Source organism: Callorhinus ursinus, unplaced genomic scaffold, assembly GCF_003265705.2.
Source record: "Callorhinus ursinus isolate GAN/ISIS: 27379988/994484 unplaced genomic scaffold, GSC_fseal_2.0 scaffold84, whole genome shotgun sequence".
Taxonomy (NCBI): domain Eukaryota; kingdom Metazoa; phylum Chordata; class Mammalia; order Carnivora; family Otariidae; genus Callorhinus; species Callorhinus ursinus.
In genome coordinates, this window is record NW_027397146.1 from 2,818,678 (window position 1) to 2,838,862 (window position 20,185).

Sequence of the window (20,185 nt, forward strand, 5' to 3'; positions counted from 1 at the left end):
CGTTGCACTACCACAGAGATGCAATCATCAACATCCAGGCCATGGGAACTTTACAGTAGAAACAACACAGTTTTCTCAACAAATAAACTGCAAGAAAAAAACAGAGCTAGGCGGAGAACCTGCAGATTAAAAGACACTTAAAAATATATCATTCCACATATGGACACCAATTGGTTCTTGAGTCAAAGAAACAAGGTAGAAAGAAAAAAACATGACAATACATAGGATACAAAATCAGTATACAAAAGTCTGTTGCATTTCTATACACTAATAAAGAAGAAACAGAAAAAGAAAGAAAACAATCAATTTACAATTGTACCAAACATAATAAAATACCTAGGAATAAGCTTAACCAAGGAGGTAAAAGACCTGTATTCTGAAAACTATAAAACACTGCTGAAAGAAATTGAAGACAACACAACGCAATGGAAAGATAGGCCATGCCCATGGATTGGAAGAACAAATATTGTTAAAATGTCTATATTACCCAAAGCAATTTACAGATTTAATGCAATTTCTATCCTAATACCAATAGGATTTTTCACAGAACTAGAACAAACAGTCCTAAAATTTGTATGAAACCACAAAAGACCCCAAACAGACAAAGCAATCTTTAAAAAGAAGAGCAAACCTGGAGGCATCACAATCTCAGACTTCAAAATATATTACAAAGCTGTAGTAATCAAAAAATATATACATGGTACTGGCACAAAAATAGATGCATAGATCAATGGAACAAAATAGAGAGCTCAGAGATAAGCCTACAATTATATGGTCATTTAATCTTCAACAAAGGAGGCAAAAATATGCAGTGGGAAAAAGACAGTCTCTTCAACAAATGGTGTTGGGAAAACCGGACAGCCACATGCAGAAGAATGAAACTGGATCACTTTCTTACACCACACACAAAAATAAATTCAAAATGGATTAAGGAACTAAATGTGAGACCTGAAACCACAAAAGTCCTAGAAGAGAACAGAGCAGTAATTTCTCTGACATAGGCCATAGCAACATTTTTCTAGATATGTTTCCTGAGGCAAGGGAAACAAAAGCAAAAATAAACATTAATTTATTCATTTATCTCTTTTTTTCCATTTGTCTCTTTATCATTGGTTTGCACTCACAAGTTTCCATTTTTTAATGGTTTATAATTCATTACTGTCCTGACTTATTTGGTGCTCAAACTGTCCCAGATTTAGCCAGTGTAAGCTCCTTGAGGCAAGCTCCAGTGTCCTTTGACACACCACTTCCTTACTTTCTGCCCCAGTTCTGAGATTAGCCATTTTTCTGAGGAACCCTGGTTTCTTTCAGTCAGGAATGGTAATAGGGACCAACATCTGATTGTTGGGTGTGCTTGTTGCTAGTGGGCGTTTTCAGTGGAAGGAGCTAAGAATATATGCATGTACTTAAATGTATACACACACACAGGGGTTCCTGGGTGGCTCAGTCCATTAAGCGTCTGACTCTTGATTTTGGCTCAGGTAGTGATCTCAGGGTCCTGGGATAGAGCCCCAGGTTGGGCTCCCTGCTCAGCGTAGAGTCTGCATGGGATTCTCTCTCTCCCTCTCTCTCTGCCCCTCCCCCTGCTTGTTCGCTCACTCACTCTCTCTCTCTAAAGTAAATAAATAAATATTTAAAAATAAATAAATAAAGGTACACACATAGACATATCTGCGTATACATACACATATGCACATATGCATGCATACACATATGCATCTATTCATTCCACATCCATCTGCACAAGCTTCTTTTTTGTCTTCCTCCATCTCGTATTTGTATCTCCCTTCTTGCCCAGTGAGAACCCTGGCTCCAAACAATGACACATTTACTCATTTACCCAGTCCTATCAGAGAGAGTTTCAAAATTGTTTCCAGCTTCCCACTACCTAAAACAAACTTACTAAGAGCTTGGGCTCTCTTGGCAGTCCCCCTTGCCGCTGCACCCTTGCCCAAGACTGAGAGTAAATAGTCAAATAAGCTTTAAAAAGAGTTTTCAAAAATAGTGTTTATGAGTTACTGGTGTTTTCTTTCCCTTTCAATGTGGTTATAGTATACAGGTGATACACAGGTTCGTTTGCTTTCAGTTTTAAGCTTTTTCCCTTTCTCATTCTTACTGATTTTTCTTTCTGAATATGAAGAACATTAACATGATCACAAAAGTCAAAACTAATCAAAAAGGCATACTCAGAGAAATACAACTCCCTCCGGTACTTCTTCTGCTCCTTTTCCCCCACCCCCCGGTAGATAACCACCTTCTTTGTTTTCTGGGTTAACTTTTTCATGTTTCTTTTTGTAACGATTAGCAGATGCGCTCATATTTCCTTACGTTCCCTTCTTCGTTACACAAAAGACACCACACTGTATATCAACTTTCCACTTTGCTTTTTACACTCAGCAATAACCCCTGCATTCCACTCTGTATCAATTCACACAGAGCTTCCTCGTTCTTGTTTACAGCTGCGCAATCCTCTATTGTGTGTATATACCACAGTCTGTTCAATCATTCTTCTGCGTTGAGACATCTGGGTAGTTTCCAACATTCCAATATTTTTCAATTATAAATAAAGCTGCAATAAGTAACAGTGTTTATATGCATTTTTATATTGCTAAAAGCATATCCTGAGAGTAGATTCTTAGAAGTGGGATTGCTGCTTTGAAGGATAAACTTATATATATATAAATATATATATATTACCGCTTGTTACTGCTCCCTTCCTCATACACTCTATCTCCCACTCCTGCTTTATCTTACGTCTTCACACTTACCACCATCTGATAATCTATACATACATGTTTATTGTCTGCCTCCTCTCTTTAGAGTATATGCTTCATGAGGACACAGACTTCATTTTGTTCACTTACTGAAATATAGTTGAATGAATGGATCGCTGTGCAGCATTTCATCATATGATTAAAACATGTCTTATTTATCTATTTTCCTCCTGATGGATGTTTAAATTGCTTCCAATTTTGCCCTGTTATTTAAAAAAAGTCTCAGGGAAAATCCATGTGTATTTCTCCCTGCATACATGGACAAGAGTTTCTCAAGCATGTATTATACAATGTTCACTCTTACTTTACTTTTTATTGTCAAATTGTTCTGTAGAACAGAATGGCTCTATCAATTTACACCCCCCCTCAGAAATGTAAGAGAATACCATTTTCCCTGCACCCTGCCAGTACTTGAACTTTCTTTGGTCAACTTGGTGAATAAAAATGGTAACTTGTTGATATTTTAACTTATATTCCCCTGATATCTAATCATATCTAATATCTTTTTGTAGATGTATTTTTATTTCTTCCTCAATGAATTTTCTGCTTATATCTCAGCCTATTTTTCTGTTGTATGATTTGTCATTTTCCTCCTGATCTGTAGGAGTTCTTTATTAAAGTCTTGAAATGAATTCTTTGTCTGTTTTATACACTGGTAATATCTTCTCCCAGTCTGTCGTTTGGTTATAAGCCATGTAAATGGTGATTTTCATAAATACAGTTTTTTTTAAGATTTTATTTATTTATTTGACAGAGAGAGACACAGCGAGAGAGGGAACACAAGCAGGGGGAGAGGGAGAGGGAGAAGCAGGCTTCCCGCCGAGCAGGGAGCCCGACGCGGGGCTCGATCCCAGGACCCTGGGACCATGACCTGAGCCAAAGGCAGACGCTTAACGACTGAGCCACCCAGGCGCCCATCAATACAGTTTTTTAATTTTGATGTAGTGAAATGTATCTCTCTGCTTTTGTGCTTTTTATGCTTATTTAAGAAAGTTTCAGAAAATTCCTACTACCAGGCCATTTGTCTTGTATTTTATTTTAATGGTATTTGAATTTTGTTTTTTCACATTGATATATTTAACTCCTCTGGAAATTATTTTCTGAGAATAGAGTAAGATAAGAACTTACTTTCTTTTTGTCCATGTGGAGCACTGAATTGTCCCATCACCGTTTATTGAAGACACTCTTGTTTCCTACTTGCTCACGGTTCCTTCTTTGTCATCTGCTACGTATGTAAAGGTCTCTTCCTCCTTCTGAGCCAATACCAGGCTGCTTTAATTACTAGAGCTGCAAATTGTCTTGATATCTGATAAGGCAACTACTCTTCTTTGTTCTTTTGAAAAATATTCTGTACGATCTTTACCACTTTACTCATCCATATAAATTTTAGGACCTGTTTGTCAGGTTCCCACAAATACATTGAATTTTTATTTAATTCAGAGATTCATTTGGGTAAGAATTGTCATATTTGTGACGTCAAGGCTTCTCTTTCATTAGTATAGTATATACTTCTTCAAATATTATATTCTTCAAATATTTACTTGGCAGTCTTTTACATTCTTCACTTAAGTTTGATAATTACCTCCAGAAAGGTGTCGCACATTTTCTGTTGGGTTTGCTCACAGGTACTTTTCATTGGTTGTATCTCCTTTGTCTCTGTCTCGCTTTCTACTTGGTTATTATTGAGAGTGTCTAAGAATGCTAATGATCTATATATGCTGATCTTCTATCTGGTCACCTTGGTGCGGTTTTTATTAATTTTAATAAGTTGCTCATTGATTCTCTTCTTCTTTGTAATATAGAATTCATAATTCAATAACTCTCAAATGCTGATAAGTCTCCCTTTTTACAATCTCCATCCTGCTCATTTCTTTTTCTCATTGCATTGGTTAGTACTTCCAGGGCAAAGGTGAACAAGGATGGTAGCAGGCAGAAGGAATTTATGATTCAACAAGTATGATGGCTGCTGTAGGCTTTTGTTTTTTATTTGTTTATTTGAGAGAAAGAGAGCACACAAGCAGGGGGAGGGTCAGAGAGAGAAGCAGACTCCCTGCTGAGTGGGGAGCCAGATGCAGGGGCTCGATCCTAGGACCTTGAGGTCATGACCCGAGCCAAAGGCAGGCGCTTAACTGACTGAGCCACCCAGGCGCCCCTGCTGTAAGCTTTTTGGTACTTAATCTTTATTAGGTTGAGGAAGTTGTTTCGATTCTTAGTTTGATAAGAATTTTCATCAGGTACAAGTATTGATTTATATCTAATGCCTTTTCTGGATCTCATATGATTTTTCTCCTTTAGTTTGATATGCACTGAATGACAATGATATATTTTTCTGATGCCAAACCACCCTTGTGTTCCTTACTTTGTTACAATGTGTGTGTGGGGGGGTGTGGGTGTGTTTAATATACTGTTGGATTCAGTGTTTTCGTAACAGCCTTATTGAGATATAATTCATACACCACAAAAGTCACCCTTTTAAAATGTACAAACCAGAGGTTTTAGTTGCTGAATTAGATTTGCTAATATTTTCTTTAGGATTTTTTACTCTAATTTCCTATACATTTTTATGTTATACTAGATTCATAAAAAATAAATTTCGGTAGATTTTCCTCATTTTCTTACAGCTGCAATAGTTTGTATAAGTTAGGAAATCCTTGAAATCTTGGTAAAAAAATTTTTTTAAATGCCTGGAGCCTATTTTTTTTTTCTGGGAAATTTTTGAATACTGCTTTAAGTTCTTAGCTGGTGATTTTTTTTTTAAATGGAGACTTCCTCCCATCCATCATTACGTAAGGGCTGCTTCCAGGAGCATTGAGGCCTGCCCATTCAGATGAGAACACAGCCAGCCAAAAGTTGGGTTGCAGCCTGGTGAGATCCTGAGCAGAGGAGCAGCTAAGCCCACACTCCTACCTCAGGGAGACTGGGAGACAATAAATGTGTGCTGTTTTAAGCCACTAAATTTTTGGTCATTTGTTATACAGCAATAGAAAACTAAGACACCTGTTATAGAGAGTTGAATGGTAGTCCCCCAAAAGACACGTCCACGTGGAAGCTGTGAATGTGAACTTATTTGGGAAAAGGGTCTTTATAGATATGATTAAGTGAAGGATCTCAATATGTAATCATTCTGGATTAGGGTGGGTCCTAAACCCAATGACCAGCATCCACCTAAGATATAGAAGATGAGAAAGACACACACAGAAACAGAGAAGAAGACCATGTGAACATGGGGGCAGAGAGTGGAATGAAGTGGCCACAGACCAAAGAATGCTTAGGATTGCCGCTACCATCCAAAAATGGAGGAGCAGACTCTCCCTCAGAGTTCTCAGAAAGAACCAACCCCACCCACATGTCCGTCTCAGACTTCCGGCCTCCAGAGCTGGGGAGTTGGGGCCAGTTTCTCCACTGCAGGCAGCAAGGGGCTACTGAGCAACTTGAAGTGTCGGGGCAAGATGTGACTCACACTTGTCAAGGATCTCTCTGCTTCTGGGTGGCAAAGGGCTTGAAGGAGACTGACCTGGAGGCCAGGCAAGCCAGAGGAGGCCATCACAGGGGTCTGAAGGAGAAATGGGAGAAATGTGAGCAAAGTGAATGGAGAGGGTGACACGTGGGAAAATTGAATCAGCCAAATGGGAAGAGAAAAGGAGGTGAGAAAAAAGACCCTTGGGCCTTGAACCAGGGTGACAGAGATCCTGAGGCTGACAGGAGGGACAAAATGTAGAGTGTGCACAGACCCCTTCTGAGGCCAAAGAGGGGCCTCAATTTTTGTACCAAAGTAGACATTGCTTAATGCTTACTAACCCAAAGAAGCAGGAAAAGCAACTAAAACAGGAAACAAGTCAGTTATGAGAGGCCACCCCACAAGCCCGTCTGAGCCCCTAGTAGTCCCCAAAGGACTGATCAATTCACCAGCTTCATCCCTGTTAGGTGACTGCAGTGGCCTTTCCCTCCATGGGCTGTGATTCTGGGGTCATCGGATTCCAGTTGGGCCAGGGCCTTCCCGATCTTTCCTTGTTCCCAAATAAGCATAATCAACTTCTAGGTACATGGGACTCAGCTGTTACAGGGATTAAATATTTTAGACCTGTTCCCCAATTCCTACATTCCTTTCGAATTGTGCTATAAATCCTGGCAGAGAGCAGAATTTCCAGAGGGGACAGGCTTTGCCCTGGCTGTGCTCCCAGACTTCTGTCCCTCCCTGTACTGCTCAGGGCCCATGTGGCCAAAGCCAGTAGACACGTAGTGGCCCCCCAAAATGTTCACATTCTAATCCCTGGAACCTGTGAATGTGACCTTATATGGCAAAAGGCACTACAGATGTGATTGAGTTAAGGACTTGAGATGGGGAGGTGATCTTAGATCATCTGGGTGGGCCCAAACTGCAACCACGTGTATCACCTTAGAAGAGTGTGATTTGAAAGATAGAAGTAAGAAGGCAATGTGATGGAAGCAGAGAGAGATTTGAAGATGCTCTACTGCTGGCTTTGATGATGGAGGAAGGAGCCACAAGTCAAGGAATACAGCTCCAAAAGCTGGAAAAGACCAGAAAATGGATTCTCCTCTAGAGCCTCTGGAGGGAACACAGATATGCCAATACGTTGACCTCGGCCCAGTAAGACTGAGCCCCACCCCCCTCACCCCCATCACTGACTGTATAAGCTCCAGGGCCCTCACTCACACAGGCTCCTTCTCAGGTCCTGAGATGGGCCCTAGCAATTTTGTAGTTATAATTTTACATTCTTTTTCTTTAAAAAAGCCCTCCAAACTGCATAAGCTTTAGGCCCCACAGACCATGGATCCAACCATGCCTGTGCCTAAACCACCCACTGGCAAACAGAATGAGACCCCCATGAGTGGTTCACTGGGTCAGCAACATTCCAAAATGGCCCTGACAGACTCTCTCCTTGATCAAACTCTAGGCAGGCTCTTCAGAGCCCTCTTCCTGACTAGGTCTCAACCTTGGCCTATAAAGACTTAAACCAAATACTAATATAGTTTCTAACAGCTCAACTCTGTACCCCTAGGATGACCCTACACCCCTCTTAAAGTGCCTACCTAAGAAAATTCAAGGCTGCCAGAAGAATTTCCAGTTTGTTCCTGCCAATACCTGAAAATAAAACCCCAGTCTCTCAGCCTTTGTGGGAGGGCAGGAGCCTAACTTTGAGAAGCACCAGTTAGCGAACTCAGACAGGTTTCATATGACCCACACCCCTTTGCTGCTTTTTGTGATTTTTCACTCCCCTTACTCTACTGAGCCCACTAACTGCCCTCCCTGCTCCTTCCTTCATCCTTGAAAATGCCCACTCAACTCCTATGAATCAAAATTGTGTTGAATTTACACTGGGCAGTAGTACATTACTAATTAAGACCTATCCTTGCCACTTTAACTAGGGTCCAGCTTTGATTTGCTTTGACCTCCCCAAGTCTCTGCCCCCTGGTTCCTACTCCCTGTGTGATGTTCCAGTCTGCAAATCGAATAGGCATCCAGGCCCATGATGTAATCCCAGGAGCCCTCTAAACCTGGATCTAGAAGCCAGAGACAGGGAAGTCGGAGAGTCAGATCATGAAAGGGCTTCAAGGAGAGGAAAATTCTCCTGCCGGCTTTGAAGATGAGGGGGCCACGTGACTATGAAAGCAGATGGTGTTTGGAAGCTAAGAGGAGGCACTGGCTGACAGCCAGAAACAAACAGGAACCTCGTTCCTATAAGCACCAACAGGGAAACATGGCTGATAACCTTCAGGAGCCTTCAGACCAGAAGGTGGCCTGGCAACACCTTGACTATAGCCTGTGAGACCCTGAGAAGAGGACCCACCCAGGTCATGCCTGGAACTTTCATTCAACAGAACTATGAGCTAGTAAACTGGTGCTGGCAAAAGACACTAGGTTTGTGGTGATTTGTTATGCAGCCGTACACTTACGGGTCATGATCTGGCTGCTGGCCAGAGAGAGCTGAGCACAGGGCTCCAGCAGGCTAAAGATGGGGGCTCTTCTCCTCTTCCCGCAGACCATAGCACAAGGGGCACTTCTTCACTCTCCTCCCAGGCTACATTTTCCTTCATGGCAGTTATCACTATTTGTACCTGTGCATGTAACTGTGGGGCTACTTTTCAAGGTCCAGACTATGACATCCATGAGGGCAGAGAGCTGACCGATCCCGGCCCCAGCTGTATCCTAGCACCGAGCAGAGTGTCCGGCTTACAGTTGGTGCTCAGTAAATGGGATGAATGAGTAGGCACGTGCGAGGTAGGGATGCTGAAGAGGTAGTCAGAGGGTAGCTCTGGAATCCTAGGTGGCAAAGAAAGGGAGCCTGGAAGGGGCTGGGCAAAGGTGGGTGAAGGCAGGGACTGGCACTGTCTCCCATCAAGGTCAAGAGACCACAGAGGAGCAGGGGTGGGTAGGAGGACAGAAGGAGGAGGAGCTGTGGGCCCAGAGGAGGCACCTCGGGGGTGGAAGAGGCGGAGGAGGGGAGGGCGGCCAGCCCAAGGTGTGCCCTTGACAGCGCGGAAACAAGGCGGCAAGGCAGGGGGGAGTAGATACAAACAACAGGGACACTCGAGACAGATTTGACTAGATGAGGGGAGCCTAAAAGGGCCGGATTTCACACACGGATGGAGGAATGCAGGGACAGGAAGTGACACTGTAGGGCAAAGAAGGTGCCATCCCCCCCACTTTTGCCCCCATGGTATGCAGGGCAAGAGAAGGCGTGCAAGGTGGTAGCCCCTCAGCTGAGGCAGGCGGTACGAGGCCCAAGGGTAACAGGCACGGCGGAAGGCCCGGGGAAGATGAGAGCAAAGGAGACAATGTAGGGCCCGTGCAGAGGGCGTGGGGAGAGGACGGATGCCCAGCATTTAGTGCCTGCCAACAAGAGTCAGGGGGTGAGTCTGGTGCAGTCAGCAGCAGCCGACATTTCCCAGTGGACCCCTGCGGTCACGGGTAGCCCGCTCACAGGGGTCCAGATCTGCAGGGAGCTTTCCTTCTCCCTCACCAAACTCTGAGCACCATGTCTATGCCCCAAACCATGTCTAGCCCAGGTGGCCAGAGTGGGTGTTCCATGAATGTCGGGGTCTTTGAAGGATCCCTCCTGTGTGACCCAGCCTGAGGATGCAAAGGGCTCAGAGCTAGGGGTGCCTTGGGGAGCCACGCATTCCCTGCCCTCACAGAGCTTATAGTCACAAAAGGGAAAGGGGCCTCTCTCCAGGAAAGTAATGATACCGGTGACAGAAGCTCTGAGCAGAGCAGGACGGTCACACAATCCAACACAGCAGAGCCACTCCTTGGAGGTGCCATCTTGGGCACACACCATTCACCAACGTGAGCCTCAGTTTCCTAACACAGTCCACAGTTTGGTCACGTGTACCACATAAGGCTTGTAAAGGCGAAATGAGGTAAAGTGTGGAAAAGTGTTACAAAGTGCTTCTGGTATTTCCTTGAACTGTGAGATCTGAACAGAATGTAACTTTCGGAAAGTTGGTAACCAAAGCAGTGGAGTTGCGAGCTTTTCCCAACAGGGTGGCTTTAATCACTTGACTACGTGGCCACAGAAGCTGCCTCTGGCCCTCCCTGGGCCACCCTGGCCTGAGTCACGGGACTCCCCAGGTAAGAACACATGTTTCCATCAGCCAAGCTGCTGATCAAAGACAGATCTGGTCACCACTGGCCACCCTCCCATCCCCTACCCTTGGAACTATGCTCACTGACTGAGGGCCAGTTCTCAACCTTAAGGCCCCAGGGTTCTGAAAGAGAAACCACCAAGGCAAGGCTTCTAGAAGTGGTGCCTTCGGGCCAGTGGGTGAGACAGAGGTGGCCCATGAGGTCGCAGGCAGTAGCAGAGGCAAAGCAAGAGACACTTGGGGGAGTGCCTGTGGCAGAAGGGGTCCCAAATGTGAGGAAATGACTCACCCTGAGGAGGCAAGGGCACCGGTGGCCAGTAGGGCTGCCAGCCTACTGGGCTGTGATTCTTTTGACAAAATATGTCAGCTACCTCCTCTGGGCCACCTTCTTTCCAGCTGGGGCACTTGGGGACATAAACAGAAGGGAGCCACACTTCTTACTACTTCTCTGCCCCGAAAGGTCCCTCAGATACCCCATCACCTGCCCTTGCCTGGGAGGGGGACTTAAAACTGGCCTTCAAGGCCTCAGGCAAGACCCAGAGTCCCAGGAGCCCTGAGAAGATGACCCTCACAGTCCCCCTTTCTTGGACACTGTGGCGTGGGGCCCTGCAGCCTTCCACACTTCACTTCATCTTCAGGTAGCACAGTTTTGAGAAACAGTCATGTTTTAGGCACCAGAGAAATGGCTACCCTTCATCCCTCAAATCCTAACTTGAATCAGGGTCAGGAGAAACCCACCCTGACATTTGTGGGTTGTCATGGGCATGTAGTTTTGAGGCCTAACTCAACATGGTTACCGGAGCCACAGTAGGTGGGGGAAGACACCTGGTGTCATGCTTCGTCTTTCCTTTTGTCCTGGTGGCCTTTAAGAAAATGCCTTACTATAGGACCCTATTATCCAAGTTCAAATGCCTGGAACTGCCTTGGGACAGACAGTAGAAGTGACGTGGAATTGCTGTCCCTAGTTCTGATATCAACAATGAAAATGCATAAAGTCCACCCCCTTCCTCCAGATCCCTCCACGTGCAACACACTCATGCACATCAATCGCAGTCCGCAAGCCCTCCCCCAGCATGGCCAGCCTCATGCCCAGGTGGCCCTCCTTCCCTGCCCATGTTCTCTTTCCAGCCTTTACTCCTACGGGGTGGGAGGGGGACCTCTTCATCAGGGTGGGGGCCGGCTCGGGGCGTAACCACAGGAGACCATTCTAGGTGATGTTTGTGACTCCACAGGCCTGTGAGACTCTCCAGCTCCTCCTCATCTCCTTCATCCAAGCAGGTGGCCCACACACTGCATAATGGCCCCAGACTCACACTTACCAAAACAGAGGCCACTACCAGAGAGGAGAAATGTAAGCTAAGAGGTGACTGACAATCGGCCTTTTGGGCCAAGAAATTAGGAGTAGGATTAAATCTTAAACTACAAGGTTTTGTTCTAGAACCACTGTCTGTCAGAACTCATTCGCCTGAGACCCACGAAGGGCAGGTGCCTTTAGCCCCACAATGAGCTGGTGGCAGAGTTTATCAAATGCTTAACTTGACATGGAATAGCTCATGGCTTGTTTACAAGAGCAAGGTGACTTATATGAATTTGCAGACGGAAATAAACCCTAAAGCCAGGTCAGGTCGGATGGCTCCTATTGTGACACGTTGGTTACCAGTGGCACCCTCTGCCTGGCTGGCTCTGTATGGTAAATTACTTATGTTGAACTTATAAGGGATTCTGTGCCTTTTCAGGATGTGGATTCCAGATTCCACCAGAGTAAAGCCTATTTCATGCAGAATCGTCATGTCAGAAGGCTAGATCATGAGGCTGGGAACTAGCACTCTGCAAAGTGGTTTTCCTTGCAAATCCCATCACCCATGTGAGACGAGTAGTCTGCCGTTGCCGTGGTGAATTGGTGTTATACTGTGACCTTGATTCTGAGCAGAAACGTATGTTGCCTTGACCGTGATTACACAAAACATGTTGTCTAGGAAACAGAACAGGAAGGGCTAGATCATTCTTGGCTTTGACTGGAAGCCACACAGAGTTATCTTGTACCCTGTGGGGTCTCAGCTTTTCTCAGGGGCCTCTAGGCTTTGTGTTTGTGTGTGTGACACAGAAAGAGACAGAGACAGAAAGGGAGAGAGCACTAGCTTCCCTCTGCAAATGGGAAATTTTAAGCCAAGACAAGCTTCTGTAGCTATTGTTTGGAAGCAGACGGGGCTTGCAGTGCCCTCTCCCATCTCTTACTGGGAGGCTGCTGGAGAAGGGAGCAATAACTCTGGCCTCCTGCCTGTTCCCTATCACCCAATGCAGTTCCAGAGCTGAGGTGTGGTACTGCGGGAGGGCCCCACTGGGCTCTGGAAAGAGTTGGTTTCCCATCAAGAGCGCCTGAAGTACTCTCTCTCTCTCTCTCTCTCTCTCTCTCTCTCTCTCACACACACACACACACACACACACACACACACACACACACACCAAGGGCAGATTGACACAAGAATAGCTTGTTGAGACTCCAGTCTGTTTCTTTCCCCACATAAACCATGTGTGCCTCAGAGCTGGTTTCCCAGGCCAGCCACAAAAGCCACCTTGACCTAGAAAGGAGCCTACAAGGAGGGATCCTATGAGCCTGTGGCCATAGATGCCAGTGTAGTGGCAGAGGCCATTTCCAGCGGGGCACACTGAGTAAGGCATTGTTTGACTTCCTGTCCAATGGCTTCCTGGTCCCACTAGCCCAGGGCCCTTCCACCTCACAACCCGAGAACAGCCCAGATTAGGAGTACATCCTTGACTCCTCTCTGTTCCTCAGCCACAAGCTCAAACCCCTTGCCGATCTATCAGGGACTGCTGTTGTCTCAACACCTTGGCAGACTCACAGTCCAGCCATCTACCCTTCTCCATTCTCCCGGATGCTTACTGTGTTCCAGGCCCTGTCTTCACTCCATTGCCAACTGCATGTAAAAGAAATACAGTAAATACTTCCCAAAAAATAAGCAAAAGACAGAGATCACCATTAGGCAACTAGCAAGGAGAGGACACAAGAGGATACATGATGGTGGAACAAGTCAAGTGTTCCAGAAAAGTCCAGAGATGAGTTCAAATCCAGCCCAAATCCCAGCACCCAGAAATCCCCATCATTTACATTGCCCCAAGTGTGCAATGATAGAAAGATGGACAGATGCAGGAATAGGTAGGTGAGACAAAACTATTTCCCCAAAAGGATCATCCAGTGTACTCAGTGAGAGAAGCCAGACTCAAAAAGCCACATAAGTGTATGATTCCATTGATATGAAATGTCCAGAACAGGCAAATCCTTAGCAACAGAAACAGATCAGTAGGTGTCAGGGGCTGGGGGAGCAGGGAATGGGGGATGCCTGCTAATGGGCACGGGATCTCTTTTTGGAGTGATGGAAATGTCCTGGGAGCCGATGGTCATAACAGCCATAAGATTTTGTGAATATACAGTACTAAATACACAGAACTATGCACTAAAATGGTATGTGTATTATATCTCAGTAAAAATGAGATCATGACATATGCTTTGTGTTTAATCTAATGAATTACGCACATCTCATTTATGAACAAAGAAAAAAAACAGAAAATGAAAAGAATTGTTGAAATTGTAATAAATGTTCCTTTAGAAGAAGAAGTCCTAGTTCCTAAGAGATCCCACAAAGGTTAAGGAATGAAACTATGAAAAATGCTAAGCTTTTTGAAATACCTGAAACATTATGCTTAATTTCATGTTCCAACACAGTATCTGCTCTAACAGATGAAGAAATCACCCCATGCTCTTCCTCCCACCCCTCAGTTTTCCACCTCTGCTTTGCGTTACATTACGACTTTTATATTGTCAAGGTTTCTAAGATTTGCACTGTTCCCTAAAGCAGGACAGGTGTGACTGCATAATCTCGCACTTGTGTAAGATTAATTCTGTGTACACGGATTCAGTGTTTGTTCTTCCACTTCTATGATCTTTGTTTAAATTGATCTTTATCGTCCAGGGGCCATTTTGACTTTCTGCTTTTTGACTTGACAGGCAAGTTAGATAGAACTTTTTCTTCTCTTGTTCTCTCTTTCAGGAATACCGATTTTGTATACATATGTATAATTTCCTTTTCTACCTTCTCTCCAACCCTCTGCTCTCTCACATTTTGTACAAGCCTTACAAAGATGTCCCCAGGTGGCCATGATGCATGTGGTCTCCTTGATCATGTTTACTCAAAGTGTGAATTGCTCTTAGTGTGGCTTTCATCTCAGTAATATTAGTATTTCTCTCTTCCAATTCTTTTCTGAGTTCTGCTTTCATTTCTCGTCATCTCTTCTTTAAATTCTCTTTTCTTTTGAGAAATCATGTCTTCTGAAATTGCTTTGCATCAGTGGAGGGTTTTTTGGCTTTGTTTTTGTTTGGTTGGTTGGTTGGTTTTTGTTTTTTCGTTTTCTTGTCTAGGGTCTCCCTGTAGTTTTTGTGTAATTTTCCCTTGGGATGTGCTTTCATCTGCTGTTCGCCTCTGTTCCTTTCCTCCTATTATTTGTGTAACTGTTGCTGTTGCCAGTTTATGTATAGGACCCACAGATGCACTAGGAAGGTGTTTGATTCTGCCAACGCGTCCACATTGTCTCTGGCTTCCACCTTATCTGACTGGGTCTGCACAGTGATGTTCCACTGCTCCTGTGGCCTGTCCCTAAGTTTCATTAGTCTAACCAGAAATCTGTTTTCTGTTTGTCTATGACTTTCCAGACTGTGATCCTTGACTTGGGAGTAGTCTGATTCTTGTTCCATTCCCAAGGAGCCATCACTGACCCAGCGGGCTCCCCACCCCTGTCCAGACATAGCAGTGTTTGGCTGGAGAGTGTCCTAATTTGTGGCTTGGGGTTGTTGCAGTTCCCAATGCTGTTTTTCTCTTGAAGCTGTCTTTGAAGCGAAGCCAGCCCATCGTTTTTCTGTACGACTACATAGGAAAAGAGCCCAAGGCCTTGAAGGAATTTCCTTTCTTAAGTCGGTCTCTTTTACAGGCAGCTGAGATTTCAGCATCAACACAGAGCACCCCAGCTCCACCCGCCCTCTGGCTGAGCTAGTCACTAGGGAGTTCTGGACTGGCTCTGGCCCCTTTGATGGACGAGATAAGGCTTCTTGGACAGTCGCAAGTCTGAGCTGTTCTTAAATCATAACCCAGCAGGACATGACATTGTGGAACTTCTCCCTCACTTAGGAAAAAGTTAAAGAGAATGTGGCCTGAAGTAATCCCCGAAAGGCAACAGCAATAGGGAGCGCAAGGCATGACGGTGGGCCCTGGCTGCCAGCAGCTTGCAGACACCCTAGGAGGACAGACTGCAGCAAGGGGCAATGAGGAGCCAGCAGCCATGGACTGGGGGCAGCCAGGGCAGGGCAGCCCCGGACAGGGAAAGCTCTGTGGGCAGGGTGGACGAGGGCCTGGTGTGAGCCCAGGCTGTGGTGTGCCTGCCAGTTAAGGTTCCTTCGAAATCAGAACTCACAGGTCCTCACGGGAACGGGTTTGCACTGCCTCTCCAGCCCTAAACCTTGGAAAAGACCGAGCTCTGGGGCCAGGAAGGTGGTCACTGGGACACGGGCTCACCAAGCTCTCCCTCGAGGCCACCCTGAGCCCAGATCCCCACTTACCCAGAAGTAAGTTGGCTCCCTGGTGACCAGGCTTCTAGAAGAGTTTCTGGAGCCCTGCTCCAGTGGACTTGTCCCCTGAAGCCCAGTAAGGCCATCACAATGTGTTTGCAGAGCAAGATTCAGGCCCCCACATGAAGCCCCTGTGGGGGAGCTGCTCAAGGCCAGTTCCTGAGTGCTCTCCAAGGGGCAGGCAAACAACCGCCCCCCCCCAAGCAGCCAGCAGGCTTCTCTCTTTTTCATTGTTCAGGGCACTCCATACTGGGGTCCTAGTGGCCTTTTGCTGAATACTGTCACCCCCTCTACAGACAGGAGATGGGCTGGGACCGGGATAGGCATGGAGCCAGGTGGGGGTATCAGCTGCATCTGCACTGGGCTTCAGGGAGGGCAGTCCTCTCTCTCAGCTTCCACTCCTTAGCCATTAGCCATGGATCTGGCCCCACCTATTGGAAACCATGTGGCTCGTGGGGTGGAGCGGCTCTCCACTCCTCAAGGCTCTACCAGCTGCCCCAGGGTACAGGCAAGGACAGGAAGGAGCTAGATGGATGTGGACTTGCACTGTGGGCCAGGCAGAGGGAATAGGAAGGAGACAGAGAGGGAATGTGAACAGTGTTATGGAGGCCTGCTCGTGAGGATGTCTCTGACCACCCCATCTGAGACACTTTAAGTAAAGCACCAGAAGCTCTGGGGAACTAGGCACAGGGGATGGCTCCCCCAGAAGTCTGCTCAGCCTGCTCAGTTGGCTGGAGTCAACCAGTGTGTTCTTCCTCCAATTCACACGCAAACTTCACTTGGGCCTGGGAGGGGTTCTCAGGCCTGTGCCCTACTGCTGACCCCAGATTGGGGGCTCCTCTCTCTCCACCAGACTGACTCCCCCTCAGACTTCAGCTGTAGCACCCAGTTCCAAGATACAAGAGGCAAAGGCCCGCCCACACTGCCCCATACCCCCGGGGCCAAAATCTTAAGCTCCCCTGGCCTGATTTCCCCCAACCTGCCCTGGAGGGATTAGACATGGCCTTCCCAACTCCCAGCCAGTCAGCAGGAGCTGCAGGAGAAATAACCTCTCCCGTGGGGAGGATGGGTGCTCTTTCAGCAGGTGTCATTCAGCTCCTGTACCACATCAAATCTTTAACAGTCACATCTCACTGCAGCTGATCAAAGCACAAAGAAAATTAGCTGAAGAATGGCAGGTGTCTCATGGGTATTTGGGGAGGGCCAGAGAGCCAGGCTTGGAGGCTTTGCAGAGAGGAACAAGGGTCTGAATCACGCTGCTTGTGCTGGACAGGTGCCAAGCACTCCTATGGCTCCCTCCCACAACTGGGCACAGACACTGACTCGCAGCAGTGATATAGGACACGGGTGCTGCCATGAGAACCACAGCTGCCGCTGCTCCTCAAGAAACAAGTCTCAATGCCCTTGCTGTCACCAGCACATCCGAGTGCAATCTCTGTGGCCCCCGTTTCTTCCCATCTCTGGCCCCAGATTCATCTGACCGAGGGGTCCTGATCATGTGCCCAGTCCTAGCTTGAGGGGAGGCTGGAAAAGTGCCAACTGGGCATTTTCTGCTCCTCTCATGTGAGCAGAGCTCAGCCTCATCAAGTGGCAACTTCCTAGGACAGAAGAAAAGCAGTGTCCATTGGGACCACCTAAATTGTCCAACAGCTTCCCACTACCCTTAGTGTGAAACCCAACTACCCCTCCATCCCTAAACATGACCCCTTCAGAGAGCAACCCCCCCCCAGCTACTGTGGGTCCTCATTCATTGTGCATCTCGGTAGCCTGGTCTCTTTCTTTTCCCTGACAGCAAGTCTGTTTGCAAATGGAGGTGGTAGGAAAATGTGCCCATTCTCCCAGAAACGCAAGTGTCTAGATTTTTTCAGTTTCTCAGTAAGTGTTGCTAATATTGTTTCATGGTGAGATTTTCACATTTAGGATAACTCAAAATACATTTGTAGTTCTTCAAAAACCCTTTACTTTTTAATACCGACCTTCTCAATAAGGATGCTATGGCAGTTGGAGGCATGACAGCTCGCATGGCCCCACTCCATTCACTGCACACCTTAAGCAATCTACAATCCCAGGACTGGATGTCAGTGGCCCCCTTAGCTTAGTGAAGGAGAAAACCATGATTATTCCCACTCAATTTCAAAAGGGAAAGTGAACAGGACCATTCCAGGATGACCCAATGGAACCCTAAACTTTGTAAATAGTTTATAAAATAAAGGCAAGGTCCTGATCATATCCTAGTCTTCCGGTCAAAGTGCCTCACGTAACCTCCCACTGGAGAAGTCTCCCGTGGGTACTGGCCAAAAATCTTTTCTCTGGCTCCCTCCTCCAACCCCAGCAGACCCTCCCGACGATTGCCCACAGCAGAGGCGAGACTCAGCTGAAACATGCAATGAAATTTATTGAAGAGAAACACACACTGAAACCATCGAACGGAGGGAATGAAAACAGAGACAGGAACGCCTAACGGCCACGAGAGCCCATAGGTCACGGCCCCCCTCCTCTTGGGGTCCCAAAAGAGGTGCCTCTGCTTCCCCCAACACGGCGGCCCTCCTGCCTCAGCCTCCCTTCCTGAGGGCCCCACGATCAACCTCTGGCCAGGACGCTGGACGCTGGTCATGTCCCCTCACTCCGGGGCACCCTCCCCTCGGGCCGACATGCCGGGGCCTGGTCCTGCCCTATGGCCTGCACAGGACAGTCCCAGGACGCTGGACAACGCAGCATGGGACCCTCGGCCGAGCCAAGGAAGCGGAGTCGCAAGGAACAACAGGGTGGCACATCAGAGCACGGTTCCCGTGGAGACTCCCGCTGGCCACCTCCATCCCTGGTCCGGTTCTTCCTTCCTGAGGTCACGGGGTGAACACCAGCCATACCCTCGGGCATCCTTCCCGCCGTGTCCTGGAACTGGGCTCGGGATTTCTGGGGGGGGGGCAGCTGCTCAGACAAGAAAACACACACATCTCCACAAAAACAAGCAGCGGTTGGCCTAAATGTACACGGAGAAAGCAGAGGTTGAGCTCACAACACTGGAAGAGAGCGAGCAGAGCCTTGGTTCCCGCTGAAGCTCATGGCACGCACGCGGGCCGAGAGGTGGCTGCCCCGGTAGACCAGGACACCCACGGCGGGTTCCTGCACACCTCAAGGCTCTGCACAAGAATGGTCACTAGTGGGGTGGGGGAGTCACTTGAGATGTGGGTCACTAAGGGCCCTACAGAGACACAAGCGGGCTTCCCAGAACATGGAGCAACGTGCCCCAGGGGAAGTAAATGAGTGTCTCCCTCTCGGGAGACCCAAGAGGCTGGCACCTTTGAAATGGCCCCTAACATCTCTCAGTACAGTGTGGGTGGCAGATGGCTTCCGGTGCCCGTCCCCTAGGCTAGGGCCAGCCACTCAGGGACGTTTCCCAGACTGGCTGCCTGAGTTGGCATGGATTGGGGCTGGGGCTGGGTGTGGAGCTGCCCTGGTGGGGAGGCAGCTCTTCCTGCCCCATTTGGTGTCAGGCATGGTCATCTTGGTCATTTGGAAGGGCTAATGGTGCTGGCTAGGGTGCCTTGGGGAGGTGGGGTCCTGGGAATTTGTTTGGGTGAGTGGGCTGTTCCCTCGGCCCTACTCTCAATGTGGGGCGAGGCTGTTGCCCTGGCATGGCCTCCCTCTGCCTCCAGAACTCTGCTGCCTGAGAGGAGAGGGGGCCCCTGGGCCCTCTGAGCCTATTTGCCTGAGGAGGACTTGGGGGGGCTCGTCTCCCCAGCGCCATCCTTGTTTTCCGACTCTTCTGGGATGGGCTTGAGCCCCTCCTCGGGGGGCTCCCCAGCCTCCTGGTCTCCTGCCTGGGCGAGACCCTCTGGCTCACAGCCAGGACCTCCTGGGCCCACCCTGGAAGCACTGCCCATCTGGGCAGGAGTGGGGCCCCCAGGGGCCTCGGAGGGTCTTGCCTGACCTAGGCCCACAGAGGAGGGAGCATTTTCATCTTCCTGAGTGGCAGGGAAGGACTTGGAGATCTCCTGAGGGGCAGGGGCAGCCGTGGCAGCATCATGGGGTTCAGGAGCAGCCCTACCAGCTTCGGCAGTGCCAGGAACTGCCTCACTGGCCTCCACATTCACTGGGGCAGGCTTGGCAGTATCTTCGTCGGCTGGGGAGGCCTTGGTTTCCTCTGCACCGGCAGGGGTGCCCTCGG

General features: G+C 47.7%; 2 protein-coding genes across 2 annotated transcripts in view; both read right to left on the reverse strand.

The window, feature by feature from the left end:
• LOC141371659 (paraneoplastic antigen Ma6F-like) overlaps positions 1 to 20,185 on the reverse strand; it is a 92,450-nt gene that overhangs the window by 71,300 nt on the left and 965 nt on the right. The gene's annotated exons all lie outside the window — the stretch shown is intronic.
• PNMA6E (PNMA family member 6E) overlaps positions 19,719 to 20,185 on the reverse strand; it is a 1,182-nt gene continuing 715 nt past the window's right edge. The window contains exon 2 of the mRNA XM_073887932.1: positions 19,719 to 20,012. Coding sequence (XP_073744033.1) covers positions 19,719 to 20,012 — 294 coding nt within the window. The remainder of the gene's footprint in view (positions 20,013 to 20,185) is intronic.